The sequence below is a fragment of the Rhinolophus sinicus genome, linkage group LG10 (genome assembly GCF_036562045.2).
Source record: "Rhinolophus sinicus isolate RSC01 linkage group LG10, ASM3656204v1, whole genome shotgun sequence".
NCBI classification, from domain to species: Eukaryota; Metazoa; Chordata; class Mammalia; order Chiroptera; family Rhinolophidae; genus Rhinolophus; species Rhinolophus sinicus.
Window position 1 is genome coordinate 65,632,733 of NC_133759.1, and position 15,934 is coordinate 65,648,666.

General features: G+C 41.8%; 1 protein-coding gene across 1 annotated transcript in view; it reads right to left on the reverse strand.

Moving 5' to 3' along the window:
• The window catches only part of RYBP (RING1 and YY1 binding protein), a 74,770-nt gene extending 60,640 nt beyond the window's left edge, over positions 1-14,130 (reverse strand). Inside the window, exons 1-2 of the mRNA XM_074313295.1 lie at positions 13,927-14,130; positions 13,069-13,194 (exon numbers count right to left, since the gene is read on the reverse strand). Coding sequence (XP_074169396.1) covers positions 13,069-13,194; positions 13,927-13,958 — 158 coding nt within the window. The 5' untranslated portion in view covers positions 13,959-14,130. The remainder of the gene's footprint in view (positions 1-13,068; positions 13,195-13,926) is intronic.
• Positions 14,131-15,934: the final 1,804 nt, after the last annotated feature.

Sequence of the window (15,934 nt, forward strand, 5' to 3'; positions counted from 1 at the left end):
GGGGAAATACTCTGAAAAGGCACAGAGAAAAACCAAGGGGCAAAGAACACACCTACCTCCACTTCCACTTCCCCCATCATCACTCCATTTCTAAGCACCAAAATATAATTCTTCTTATAAATACATTTATACCAAAAGTACTTGTCAAAATGTGCTGATAGATTACTATTGTACATTTTATTCTAGAGTACTCAGCAACAAACTGGATGTCATGCAACTTCAATTTTCTTAAGTGGAGAAGAAACTGGAAATAAAGGCAGCAATGACTAACAGTGAAAGCAGAATCTACATATTAGAACACAGGAACTGAACACCTAATGATACATATGCTGTCTGACTGCCCAGAAAACAAGTGCCATCCACTGCCCCTCTGCCTTGGGAGTCAATCTTTCAAACTCACAGCCTCTCGCCACTGATTTTAATGGTGACATGCAATGTTCTTTCAAAAAACTGTACTTTCCTGAATCAGTCAAGCGATGAAGAACATCTGATTTTAAGGCGGTTAGTATGTATTGCACATTCTCAGTCCATTTTTGTGGATGTATTTAACCAAGAGACAGAATAAGAAACACTGAACTTTATAAAGAGAAACATCACAACAAGCAAAATAAATCAACTAATCTATACAGGTTTGTGTTAACTTTCTTCACCACAGGTTATCAGATTAGGCTAATACTCTTGGGATAAGTCCGAGCAAGGTAGCTATTCAACTGACATATCATTGCCCTCTTCTAATTCAAATGGCCTTGGAAGAGAGGCCATTCAAATGTGCTCTTTTTTGAGATGACAAAGATGGAAGGTAAAGAATCAAAAGAATGCAGTGAAAACCCTTTGGTACCCTATTAATTTGTTTAACTAAATCACGTTTCTGTTCTATTCTACTAATTGGGTAATCACCTCAATCAAATCAATGAAATCAACTAAGTTACTTCACTCTTCTGAGCCTCAGCTTCTTCAATTGTGAAAGTTGGAATAACAACTACCTCTCAGGATCGCTTTGAGTATTACATTGGGAAAATACACATAAAACTGGCATGCAAAATGTAAAGTACTATGCAAATATATAGTACTTGCGGATATCATCCTAAGACTTAAAGTCTCAATGTTCAAGTGCCTGGTGCAATATTTTGCACAAGTGCTCAAATTCTGTCCACTCATTCAGTCATAATTTAAAAGTTAGGGCCCAAATTTTAATTCTAAAAAACAAACAGTATCTCATGTACTAATTATATATTTACTCACTAGTAGTATTATAAAGAAATCAGTCATGTCTTTAGAATGATTAGTCATTCAATCCAATACACACGCTATTGCAATAATAAAATCACCAACAGTTATATATTGTTTACAGTACGGATTCTGTGCTAGGTCCAGTGCCTAGTATGCTACACACATTCACTCATTTAATCCTTATAATACTCACCTATGGAAAAGTTATTATCCATAGATGAAAAACTAAAGCACAAGTTCAAGTAACATGCCCAAGGCCACAAGGTTAGCAAATGACAGAGCTGGTGTTACTCGAACTCAGGTCTGACACCAAAGCCCTGGCTCTCAACTACTATTACTACTCTCCAACATGGCAACCACTTGCCACATGGGGCTACTGAAACGTGGCCAGTCTGAATTGAGTTATGCTGTAATTGTAAAATGCACACCAGATATTGAATACCTAGTATGAAAAAGAGAATGTAAGACATCTCACTGCAATTTTCTACTGATTAATGTTAATGTGATAGTATTTTGGATATAATGGAATAAATAAAATGTATTTAAGTTATTTTTAAATTCCTTTCACCAGCTTCTTTTTACATTTTTATTGTGGCTACTAGACAGTTTAAATTTACATGTGGCTTGCAATGCATAGACTTATACTGGACAGCACTGATTTAGAACATCATACAGGATATCTTATAATACCAAGAGCACAAAATAATCTTAAATTGTAAACATAACACGTTTTAAAGTACAGATACTTTCCAAACTTAAGTTAGTGTAAAACCAAAACTTTAAAATTCCTTAATGTAAAAATATAGTTCTGCTTATTTAAATTTCAATATTCCACAATAAGATCATTTTTTTGAATGTCATAAAAAAATTGGTCTTCCAACTATAAAAGTGATACCTATTCATCCACAAAAATTATAGAAAAGCACACACAAAAAAGAATCCATCATCCCACCACTCAGAATTAATCTTCTGATCAGGTGTGTATATTAAATGGTGTGAAATATTACAGTGGGACGATATTGTTCATCATTCTGTAACTTGCTTTTTTCTATTACATTTTCTTTTAAGATCCTTTCTAAAATTTTTGTTAAATTTTTATTTTGAAATAATCATAGGTTCACAAGAAGTTGCAAAAATAGTATGATCCCATATACCCTTCATCCAGTTTCCGTGAAATGGATGCTCTTGATTACAGTACATCAAAACCAGGAAATCAGTACGTGTGTGTATAGGTCTATGCATCTTATCACGCATGTAGAGTCATACAACCATGACCACAATCAAGATACAGATCTAGAGAGCATCTGAGATCTTGCTTCCTCACGTCATCAGTTTCACTCAAACTCTTATAAAAAATTAAAAAAAAAAAGATACGGATCTATTTCATTACCACAAAGATCTCCCTCTTGCTACCCCTTTACAGTCATATGCCCATCTCCCTTCTCCAGCCTCACAAGCCCTAAATCTTGGCAACCACTGCAAAATATTCATGGCTATTCCATACTTTTGTAGCAATTCCCTGCTGATTACCTGATGTAGGTAATTTTCATTTTTAGTTATAATAATGATGCAATTAGTATACCTGTACTTACACAGAAATTTTTACAGGCAGATCACACAAATTCCTAGAAGTTAAATTGTTAGGTCATAGGGTACAAACATTTTAAAGGTATTTGATACCAACTGCCATAACGGCCTTCAGAAAATTTCAATCGACTAACACACCCATCAAAGGTCTGTGAGAATGTATTTCCTAGCTTCACTAAAATTTTTTTTAATCTTTAAAATTTGACTTGTCAAAAAATGTTATCTTGGGCCGGCCCGGTGGCTCAGGTGGTTGGAGCGCCTTGCTCCTAATGCCAAGGTCACTGGTTCGATTCCCACATGGGCCAGTAAGCTGTGCCCCCTACAGACAAGATTGTGAACAACAGCTCTCCCTGGAGCTGGGCTGCCGTGTGCTGCCAGGAGTGGCTGGTGGCCAGCGTGAGCGGCCGGCAGCCCAGCTGGCGAGAGCTGCCGTGAGCTGCCGACTGGTGACCCACTGCCTCAGCCGGGGAGAGTGCAAGGCTCATAATACCAGCATGGGTCGGGAAGCTGTGTCCTACACAACTAGACTGAGAAACAACAGCTTGAACCGGAGTGGGGAAGGGAAGGGGGGAGAAGGAAACGGGGAAGAACAGGGGGGAGAAGGGGGAAAATGTTATCTTGTTTTGTGTAACAGGAAGGTTATATGCTTCTCATCTTTTCTAACTTAATTTGTAGTTTTTATTAATGACCTGTTCATGTTCTCCACCAACATTTCAATGGAACGTTGGCTTATTGTAAGGCCTGGTTCTAACATGTTGCAAAGAAACAGGCTTTTAAAATACATACATCTGAAATCCAATGCAAGTGTCAGTAATGTAAGGTAATAGCGGATTTTATAATGTAAAAGAGTTACAAATTTAGCTGACATTGTCCCCCAGTTTATAAACTTTCCTATACTTCACACAACATATTTAGTAATTAAGAAATCACCTCTACTGGCAGCTCTAGATTAAAAACATGGTTCCTAGAATGTGGATCGCTTACTTCTCTCTGAATTCACCTTGAAATGCCAAGACATTATTTTCCATTAACAAACATCAGCAACTCTCTTCAGCTTCATTAGGAAGCTGGGCTGAATGCTGTTTGAGGTCATCTAAACCAGTTCTCAAAGTGTGCTCCCCAGACCAGCAGCAAGCAACACTGCCTGGGAACTAGTAAGAATGTAAATTCTTGGGTCCTACCCCAGACCTCCTTAATAAAAAATTCTGGGGGTGGGACCTAGCAATGTGTTTCAAGCCTTCCAGGTGATCCTGATGCATGCTAAAGTTTAAGAACCACCAATCTAAACAAATATAGTATGAAAACATTAAGTCTAGGTTCCCTTATATATTTGATTGTTCTCTAATAAAGAACTTGGGAGAAGGTCAAGTTAATTATGCTACAGATATTAAGAATTCAATGACACATTTTCATTCCTCCCCAAATTAAAACAATCCAAAAAGAAAACTGGAAACTGGATTTTAGGTATATGTTCTACAAATAGAATCCTAAAACCATGAAGTGTTCAGAAAAATTTTCCCTTATAAGAATCCAAAATGAACTCTATAAACAGATCGGACCACGTCTTTCGAATCAAGAGAGTCAGTTTGTTTCACCTCACACACTTTCTGATTCCCTACTCCCACATGGAACTACCCTCTACATCACTTTGAAAATTCAACCAACTAGCATATTAAAACACAGTACCTGGAAAACTAGTTACTCAAATAGTTGTGGTCCAGTGAATAAATAAACACATTGCTCAATAAATAATTTTAGATGGAAGGATTATGGGTGACCTTTGCTTATTTGTTTTTGTGTTTGTCCCAAATTTTCTGTAATAAGCAAGTATTACCTTCTAACTAAAATAAAGGACAAAGAACCAGTGACTAATGATAAAGAAAATTAACCTACAGAACATCAGTCAGTATTTTTAAAATTTTACCAACATTCACTGATAATCTTTCTTTTATCCATGTGATAAAAACTTACAAGATACTACGGTAATGCCAGATAAACAGAGCTCCCGCCTTCAAGAAACCTGTTGTACGTAGTTTGAAATTAGAACTGAACATATCCTGTGCATTAGCCCAGCAACAAATCCAATATGGAGTACTAACTACGGGAGCTAGGCTCAATGTCCCAACTCCCTTCCAGTAACATCCTACAGATAGATGTGTTAGGCTTGGCTAATCCCAGTATCCCAACATCCAGACTACAAAGACCAGTCCAGGAATTGGGCAAACGACAGGGGTTCTGATTCCCATAGTTCTTCCTCTGATTCTGAGTTCAAATGGTATCCTTGTCATTACTGGCTATATGGACCAGTAAATTCATTATTTTTTGTTTTGTTTTGACGTAAGGTAGTTTTAGTTAAATTCCTATTTCTTGCACCCTTGAATATTCTTGCAGCACCTAAGATACTAAACAACTTTGTGTTTTAAGACAATATACTGATGAAACTGGCATTTTACATTGCACTTAATTTCTTGTCTCTCCCAAAGGCTATCAAAGTTTCATCTTAAATTGTATTGCTATGACTCTTAAATTAGAGGAAAATGTTTTGAAGAAGTTTTAAGTAAGATGAATTTTTTACATATCCCTTCTACTAGTTTCTTTTCCCAAAGGATAAATAAGGTAGATTTTTCTAAATTGACAGAGAGAGAAAAAGAAAGCAGGAAGTAATATCTAATCCTATTAAAAAATAAAAATTTCACTGTTTACTTTGTGATTTCAACTATGATTTCTGTGTAACAGTTTATTTGCATTGCATTTACTGAGAATTCAACACTGACACCAAAGTCTGTGTCAATCACTGCACGGAACTGAAATTATAGCTAAATTAAGTGAATGAGTCAAGACTTCCAACAGAAATAATCCAAATTACCAAACAAAATAGTAATGTACACCATGTACAACCATCAAGTTATGGATACGTTGACCGAAGAGAACTTACAAAATGGACAGCACACCATTTCTAACACCTGAAGTGTTCGGTAGCCATTTTTAACTATCTTACAAGCACTGGTCCAGTTCCTTATCTATCACACCTCTAAATTGTTTTTGCACAATATGACTGACCCTCTGCTTTACCAGACTTTCCAATATGACGTGACTGCTTAAAGCACCAAATGAGCAACCAAAAAAGGATTCAGAATCATCACAGTTGTTATTTAAGTGTGCTACAAAGCTCTGAAGCGAAAAACCACTCCAGAAAGCACTTTAAATGCACTGCCTACAGATTCCAAGGCTGTAGTTCAGTGTTTAATTTCTAGTACATGTTTCGAAAACAAAACCAGAAAAATAGGAATACTACTTTTAAGGACACACTTCATAAAGACAACTTCCCCTAACATTACGCACACAAGATGCAAGCCCTAAATGAAAAGTTTAACTGGAACAGTTAAAGAGGGCTCCAATTGAAACTCCAAGTCTTCATTTATTCTATATACATTACTGAACCCCTGCCAAGAGGCAGGCACTGTAACAGATAGGAAAATAAAACTATGAAAAGAAAGGTCCCACACTCAACATAACAAAGGCAAACCAATGAAAATGCAGTGCAACTGTTACACATCAATGGGGGGCAATGGAAAGGCTTCCTGAGACATCCAGAGGGACAAACAGCGTCAGCCAGGCCACAAAAGGAAGGAAAAGCATTTCAGGAAAAAACCCAGAGGAAAAGAATGTGTGAAGGTATGGAAACGAGACATCATGGTCCATGCTTGGAAACACCAAGCAGTTTGGTATGAAACACACACGCTGTACATGGAGGACAGGTGGGATGGTGGTAGGCTGCTTCCAGAAATTCTAAAGAAAGAAACCGTAAAAGACCAAATCAGAAGCCCCTTGTAATGCTCAGGATTTGGACTACATCCTAAAGGCAATGAGGACCAAGAAATAATTTAACTTGTTCAAGTGGAGAGGCCCAAAAACCAGTTGGATTCTTTGTCATGCGTGTGTGTGTGTGTAGGGGGGAGTGGTGACAGGTGGTTAAAAGATAGTACTTGGGAATTACCAGTTTGTGGAGAGAAGTGGAAAGGTGTGGATGACACCTGAAAAGAGTAAACAGTTAATAAGAAGGTAGGAAGAGGCAAAGAACTAACTTGCATCAGCCTCTACAGAAAACCCTACATCCCAGAACCATGAAGGCCTAGTTTAAATCCCAGACTGAGTGAGGCCTTCCCTCAGACTGTCTCTACCTCCTCCAAAAAGCACTTAGGTTCTCTACCATGTACTCATTCGTTCCATGACACCATGAAGTTCATTCAATCAGTGGGTGCTTTACACCATCTTTTCTTTTTATGGTCTTTTCAACAAGTTTGTTAGGTTCCCTGAATGCAGAATTTTGTCTATTTAATCAATGCCTTGAAATATAAATGAGTGATGAACAATACAACAGATGAGAGGCAAAGTATATCCGTATACGTACTCTAGAAAGCTCCACACATCCAGTTTTATTCCTTTCACCTAATGATGTATGGATTTATGCTACTGCTGGTAGGAGACAGCAGTGTTCAAGTATGTAGGTAATGAAGACAGGTCAGGAGAGATCCTATCTCTACAATGTATGAGGGTCTGCATACAAAGAATTGAGCTCTAAGATATTCTTAGGACTAAACGGCACCACAAGAACAATACACAACTGGGATGCATCTCACAATGAGTGGAAGAAGCCAGACCCAGAAGTATACATACTGTATGACTCCACTATATTAAGTTCAAAAACAAGCAAAACACATCTCTGGTGTTAGAAGCTAGGAGAGTGGCTAGGGTAGGAGCAATGACTGCAGAGTACACAAGGGGCTTCTGGGGTTCTCGTAATGTTCTGTTTCTTAATCTAGGTACTGGTTACACAGGTGTGCTCACATTGTGACAGTTCATCAAGTATTATTTATTTGCACACTTCTATGTATGCTACAGTTCAAAATGTTTACTTATGAGTAAACAGGCAAAAAAAGAGGAGAGGAATACCAGTGATGGAGGGTATAAAGGAAGATGCCACGCCATAAAGAGAAAAGGCCCTGGTGATGGGGCAAAAGAGAAAACGAGAGCCAAGCCGATTGTAGAATGTTTTAGTTCAGGTTGGAAAGGAGACAATTAGAGACCCACTATCACCTAAAGCAGTAATGAACTGAATTAGTGCTGATACTATTTTGGTAAACTACAGCTACTTAAGGAAGCTTTTATTAATCTTAAGATTTCTTCAGCATCTATAGAAGCACACGAGAAATGTATGCCATGTCAATAAATAACACAAAACCTCCCATTCTTGTAACTAATAGGATATACTGGCAAATCAGCTGGCCTGGGTTTAGTCTATGATAAGCAACTAAAAAAAGTTAAGCAGTCTGTGCACAAAGACTCCAACTCTAAACTGTCCCCAAACATATGCGCTAAATGGCACAAGTAAACCTACAGAAATAACTATGCCCTTGCTCCAAAAGGAAGCAGCATTAATGTTTCCTAAAAAGGCAGGTGTCCCCACAGTCTACAAAGCAGCCACTGCATCCACTTCTCATCACTCTCAAGTTCCCAAACCTGCTCTAAATTCTTAGTAGCACTCGTCACTAGCTGGTATTATCTGATTTTTCTGTTTACTTGTTTCTTTTCTCTTCCTCTCCACGGCATTTTAAGCTCCCTAAGAACACGGTCCTTGTCTGTCTTTACAGAACTGTCACCCAGAACTCAGGTGTCTGTGTGCTCAATAAAAACTTGTCAAATAACCACAACTACCCAGATAATTTACTTTAAGGTCACAAACTATACATAAGATCAAGTCAGTACCAATAAATCAGTAAGTCCAATGTAACGGCAAATAAACAAAATAAATTATCACTGTTTCTGGGTAAGAGTGATTGATCCAGCTTTTGTACCAGCTTTAAGGCCAAAAGGTTTGATGATTTGGAAGACAGGTAATTTTCTGACCTATGTTAGGAGAAATTTTATGAAAGACAAACACTACAATAAAACCAATGTGACCTAAGGATAGTGGTGGATGACCCAGGACCTTAGGGAAGAGTCCAAGCTCTGTTCCAGGTTAGTTAACCTACTCCCTCTGCTGCCTGGGAGTTTTCCTATCTGAGCAGTATTACAGGATGATGCACTTTTGAAACTTCCAGCAAAGATCAAAACTTTGACGTTATCACTAAATGTGTGCTTCCCCCTAAAACTAAAGTACTTCATTACTACTGAAGATATTTTCAGTTGTCAAGGTACCTAAATTTACGAGAAAACATCCAAAATTACAACTGCAAAGAATCAGGGAACAAGGAAAACATTTTACACAGAAAACAACCGAGTACCAACTTCCAATTCAACAATCTAAGTACCAACTTTTTTATTAAGCTACATAATCTTTTAACGCATCTAAAGTAAATTCCTCATATTTCCTTCTCTGTAACATCTCTAAAAACAGTACACTTTTCAGAGGAATAATGTTCAAATAAACAAGGATTAAATAAAACCTAATTTCAACTCAACACTAGGATAAAACGTGGAGTCAAAGACTAGAAAAGTTCTAAATCTATGGTAATTACCCAAAGCAAAAAACTTCCAATTTTTCAAGTTGTGTGATTTAAGCAGTAACTGAAGTTCAAAATGCAGCACTACTGTCCAAGAACCATTCATCAACAAGAGTTGCAGCAATGTCTTGGTAATTTTTATTTTACAATAAAGACATCACTACATTCAGAGAAATAACAAGACCAGAAGTAAAATATATTTATCACTAAGTCTAAAGGTTACTATGCCCAACACTCAAGAACTTCAATTTAACAATGGTTAAATTTGTGGGGATTTTTTTTCTTTTTCTTTTAAAAGCTGGTATCTTCTTTCATGAAACTGGCAAGTGGGCTGGGAAATACTACTTTAGCTATCACTTAGAAAAGGGATAGTGTTTCTTCCCCAACTACCGCCACCTTACATACACAGTCCGTTATTTTTCACCTTGAAAGGCTTAGAGTACATCAGCATGATGGGTCTGAAGAGGCATCCTTCCCAGCTACAGATGACTCCTCCATGTTCTAGTGTTAAAGACTACTTAAAAGTATATCACCCAGCAGGCATGGTGAAATCATATGATGTGACGGAAATGTTCTAAACTGGTGTATAGTGATGTCTGCAAAGCTCTTCAAAATTACTAAAAATCAATGAATTATACACTTACAATTGGTGAATTTTAAGGTATGTAAATCACACCTCAATAAAGCTATAAAAGATAACCACAGCAAGGAATAGAGACCCACTACATAACTGATAATATATCCAAAATATAGATCTCTACTCCCCCCTAAACCTCCAAGTAGCCTATTAAACATCCCCTACTTCTTCCCTTAACATGTTTCTCAGGAGTTTCTGACATTCCTTTCATTCTGCTCTATGCTGCTTCAAGAAGCATAAAGATCTTCTAATCATTTTCATGATTCCACCTGCAGAATTAAATATATCTGGTCCACAGGGCAATAATAGTGAAGAGTTGGTAGGTGGTTTTGTAGAGATCAATTTTCCTTGCCCAGAAGAAACAGGGGAAGGGGACTCCTAATTGATCCCCCAAGTCAGACTGCGCCAATCTCTCATATGGTAGCTCTTTATTTATAGTTCTTAGGGCCTTTATAACTTGGAGTACGGTCATTCCACTGCATGTTCTACCAACCTTTAACACCCTGCTCCCCTCCCCAATGTCTTGAGCAGTATCTTTCACATCCTGGGATTAATAAATGTTATTTGGATAAGTGACAATATTTTCCTAATCAAATTGAGGAATATTAATTCTAACTTCAGAGGCTAAATACAGTTCTGTGTCTTACTGCACACCACTAATTCAAAGCTGACTTCCTTGTTTGACTGGTAGATGGCAACAATGATGAACTATGACCACTGGCTAACCAATCAGGTAGGCTACCATACCAAACACCAGCTCAGAATAATAAAACCCAACTTCTACATCAGTCAAAAGGTTAGAAAAACTCTTTTATTACTTAAAAATTATTCTAAAAATCACAGGTTTTTGCCTATTACCCAGTGTCCAAAACCCAACAAGTTTTCTACTGCCACCAATATCAAGTCTGATTAAACTATGCAAATCAGAAAATGTCAAACCTTTGAGGTACTGAAAAAATTACAAGAAAAGAGCTCCGGAAAAAAACATAGTAACTACGATCACAGATAAGTTAACTAATAATACACTGGATAGGACAGGATGAAAACCTGCAAAATTTCACCTTTCAGCACACATGAAGCCCATTCATAACAAGAAAGCCAAAATGTTATCTGCCTTCTTTCCAATTAAAGATGACTTCTTTAATAGATCTAATACCAAAATATTGACAATAACCAAAATGAAACAAATTTAAGGGCTATGTAAGGGCACCTATTGTGAGTTGGTAAGAGTCTAAGTCCTTAGATCTCTGAAATCTGTGTTCACAGCCTACTACTCAACAACAGACATCAAAAAATTACACGAAGATCCTTAAAGACAGTAGGTAAGTATTCCGTTCCTGAATGGACTCTAAAATATTTTTATTATTAATAATTTAATGTTTGTTTAAAAAACTGATTTTCACTGTCATAATCTGTGACTGAAAAAACTTTAAACATTTTTCATTGATGAGTCAGGTTTTAATACCTGTAGAAACTGAAATGTACTTCATTATGTGATAATTATTCCCAGCAATACATCAGATGTAAACTTTTGAATTTGGGTAAGTTTATTTTCACCACTGAAGTTTCAAGTTCTTAGGAGTTTCCTAGTCATTTACTTGAGCATCATCTACGGTAACACTCAAAGCAAAACCACAATAAAGAGGTTTGGCCCCTGTGGGATCATGTTAAAAAAAAAAAACAAAACTCATAAATAAAATACAATCACTACTACTTTAAATAACACATACATTTCTAAACTTTCATGCCATTTGATGGAATGATGTGTTTTAGATAGCAAAACAAAATCTATTAAGATAGCAAAACAAAATCTACTAAGCTCCCAATGAGGTTGTTTTATCTTAACCTATAACACAAAAATATTAAAATGAATTTACTTTAAAAACTACTTATGGTGAAAATACTGTCACTTCTTGAGTATTTTTATTCAAAGGTCTCATTACCTAAAGAGGTAGTGGAATTCTCAGAACTGTTCCACTAGTAACTGGGCCCATTCATCTCAGATATATTCTTTAGGTGGCCCAATATCCTATTTAATCCCAGTTATAAGTAAAGCAATGAAATCCTAACAGGACACATTCATTTAGTCAAAGAACAACATCCAGTCAAAACTATGGAGTACTACCACACAGTCTTATTGGAAAGCCACCAATTCAAGAACAAGTTCCTGATGAAATGAGACTTTTGGCAAAGTATTCAAGGATCCACCAGGAATTCATTCATTTTTGTCTCCAGTTCACACACATACCCCAATGTCTGCCCATTAAATGACATCAAGACTAGTTTAACTTCAAACTTTAACATCACTGAAACAAATTCAAGGTACAAGTCAGAAGTTGACTGGAAAACTACAAAATTAGCTTTGGCGTTTTATTCTCGTATATCTAAATGTTAAATATGGAGTGACCTCGTTTTGATGCCAGATGCAGTTTACTACCTTCACCAAAATGAAAATAAATTCTTTCAACATTCTTTTTATTATAATAGTTTAAAACACAAACTTCAATATAGTCAGTCACACTAGTCACTTCACCATTTTGCAAAATCATCCTCCATCACCACTCTACATGAGCTAATCAGAAAAAAACCAAACTGTCAACTCAAGACTTCCAAAAAATGCATTTCCTTTATCAAGCCCCAACATTTATTTTCAAGTGTAAGAAAATAGACATTTGCAGCTCAAAACAGGAAAAGCACAACCAGCGTCACTGTGCAACCACCACTAAATTTCTCAGAGGACAATAATTCAAGACAGGCAAATTAAAAACATTCTACGCATGGCAAAAATAAAAGGTCTATGTCCTACAATCCATAGCAAAACTACTGCTCCCTCTCTTTTTGAGCCAATACCAGTGTAAAATAAATTCAACGTCTGTTTGAAATAAAACGAAAACATGGAAAAACTCCTTCCCATAAATTTTATTGAACATGATACTTTGCACCCAACACGAAATACAACCAAAACCGCATTATCACCCACCTCACAAATGCAGAAAAAGCCGTAATCAACAAGTTGGAAAGAGGACAAAAAGTAGAGCTGACTACCCTCTCCCCACTTAAAAAAAAAAAAAAAAAGCCGTTTAACAAAAGGTAACATAGATCTTCAAGTACCTGGTGGAGGTGCCTTTCCTCACATCGCAGATGCTGCATTTAAAGGCTTCCGCGCTGTTTCTGAAGGTGCAGACGCTACAGTCCCAAAAGCCTTCGTCTGCGGCAGGTTTCGCTTGTCTTTTTGGCCTTCGGAGTAGTGAGGAGTGGGGGAAAGGGGAGAAGAGAGACAGGGAGCAGGAGAAAGGGGGAGACAGCAAATCACAGGCGCTAGTGAGCCGTCGTAATTTCGCAGGAATCCAGCGCTGGAAACTTCGCTCGGGCGACCACCCACCCACCCTCTTCGGGGACTAGAAGAGGGACCAGGGGAGGGGACAGGGCGCCCCCACCGGCACCCTGCCGCCTCAGGGCCCGGGCCGTGCAGCCTCGCACAGCAGGCGGCGGCGACGGCGCCCGGGGAAGGGCCAAGGCGGGCGCAGGAAGCGGGCGGACTTGTGGACTTGAGCTTGGGGCTGGGGGGCCGGGAGGGGAGCCGTGGGCCGGATCTGGAGCGGGTGCGCGGGGGCAGCCCGCGGCCGGCGGGGGAGTGGGCCGGTTCCTTCCCTCTCCCCTCCCACGCTCGCGCCCTCCCCTCCCTCCCTCCCCACCTGGTTAAATCTCCCTTTGTCTGGGAGGAGCGGCGGCGGCGGCGGACGGCGGCTGAGGAGGAGCCGCCATGGCTGCGGCGCGCACGGCCGCCGGCCCCCAGCGGGAGCGACAGCGCTTTCCGCCGCCCCCGCCGCCCCCGCCTCCCCCCGTCCCCGGATCTCCATCTTAGCGGCGCCTCCCCCCGCCCGGGTGGCTCCTGGGCCTAGTCCTCGCCGGCCCCCGCCCGCCCCCAGCCCTCCCTCCTCTTCCGCCCCCTCAGCTCTGAGCAGGTACCTGGTCGGGCTCTTCTTGTCGCCCATGGTCATGGATGGGCTGTACCCCCGCCCCCCCAAAGCTGAAACCGGCGCCGCTCGAAGGAGAAACGCCGTCCGGGGAGTCGTCTCGGACCGACCCCCCTCCCTCCCCCGCGCCCGCCCTCCCTCAGCCGCTGGGGCTCGAGCTCCGGCCGCCGCCGCCGCTGCTGCCAGTCTCCGGACGAGACTAGTCCCCGCCAGCGCCGCCTCCGCCGAGTGACTGACGAGGGGCGGGGCCGGGCGCCGCGCGTCACGCGCCTTGCGGCCAATGGGAGGGCAGTGGCTTGCGCCGCGAGGGCGGGGGCGGGGCGCGGGGGTGGGCGTGGCGTGGCGAACGTGGGCCGGGCCGTCGGTGTGCGTGCCGTGGAGTGTGTGCACGCTGGGGGCGCGCGTGCCTGCTGGTGGCCCCGCGGCCAGGCGCGGCGGAGCGTGCGAGCCCGGCGGGGCGCACGTGGCGGTGCCCGGGGGCCGGCGATAGGCTTCGGGTCCCGCATGGGCGCTTGGTGAAGCTGTCCCCGTGACCCAAGCCGCCCTGGGGAAGTAGTTCCGCGCAGTTTTCTCACACCTCTGGGGTTTGCAACGGCCGCGCCTACACCAACGCCTCGAGGCTTGCAGTGCCACGGGAGCCAGCAGGGCCTCGTTGGCCTGGGTACACCCCTCCCCCCCCCCCCCCCCCCCCCGCACCCTTCTGCTCCTCTGCCACGCGGAGCTTTGAATAGGCTTCCCCTGAAGTCCCCGCCTCCAGCCCATACTCCAGCCTGAAACCCTTCCCAGGCCCCTGACGCATGAGGGAACTGTGCAAAAAGGGTGTGGCACGATTAAAGGTCCCCCGAGGATGGACACAGCTCCTGCGCCCGTACGACCGCTTTACCCACCCCACCCCAGCCTAAATAGGGCGTTTCCCTAGGGAAGTGGCTGTTGGAACCCTGGCAGCCACGGGCCAGCAAACCTTGGGCCTCAGCTCCATCTCCAAAATGAGGCTAATAACCCTCCTGAAGTGGTTTGGAAAATTCAGACTTAATGCAAGAAAAGCACGCAGGTCAGTGCCTCGGTCTTCGGAAGGGGACCAAAACAAAATGCTGGGTTGAGAACTATCATAATTGGGCCTGGGTAGTGCACTATTTCCCCCACTTTACAAGATTTTGACGGTAAGGAACATGCAGTACCCTTTACTTTAGGCCCTGCTCCAAGAATGCTTACCAAACTGACTCAGGCCCCTCTGCCGTCAGGCACTGCGGAAGGGGGGTGAGGGGTAAGGAGTCTGGTAGGGGGTGGACCCCAGATGACAAGATAAAAGGCTTGGCTGGGCTGAAGCCTTGGGTGGGGTGGAACAGGGTCAAAGAATACTGCTAGAAGTTGGGGGGGAGGGGTGTAGAGGGAAGATAAGACATGCCCTGGGCATCCACTGTGCTAAGCCCTGTTTATATGCAAACACAGTCGGTTATTATCACGACTGCCCCACCAGAGGGAAGCATACAGAGCCTGAGTGCCCAGGGAGCAGGAAGTTCTAGGATCAGTTCAGGGATCAGAAGCTAGAGAATAAGAGGGAGGGAATGTGTCAACTCTAAGCTTGCTCAGCACACACTGTCCTTTCCAGGCAGGCACGCCCTAGAGGGCCAGGAGCGACAACGCTGTTTAGGGTCAGCCCTCCTGGCCACTCTCACTGCTGCCCCTGCCTTCTCAGGAAGGGAGCGAAGAAAAGGAGGAAGAGGAGGAGGGAGGTATGGGTGTGGGGCGGAGGGCCAAAGGAGCCTGAGAAAGCCAAGGGGCTGCCCACCAGCCATGGCCCAGTGCGTACAGCCTTGGCCTCTGGTGCTGCCTGGCATGCTCCCAGGACTCCACCCCTGGTGGAAGGTACTGAAAGAAAAGGAGCCTTAAGAAATCCCAGCTGGAGGGAGTAGCCTCTGGGGAGGAGAACTGGGTAGCTGGGAGCCATAGGTAGTGGGAAGGAGACTGACTTTATTATGACTTATGTAAAGTGCACAAAT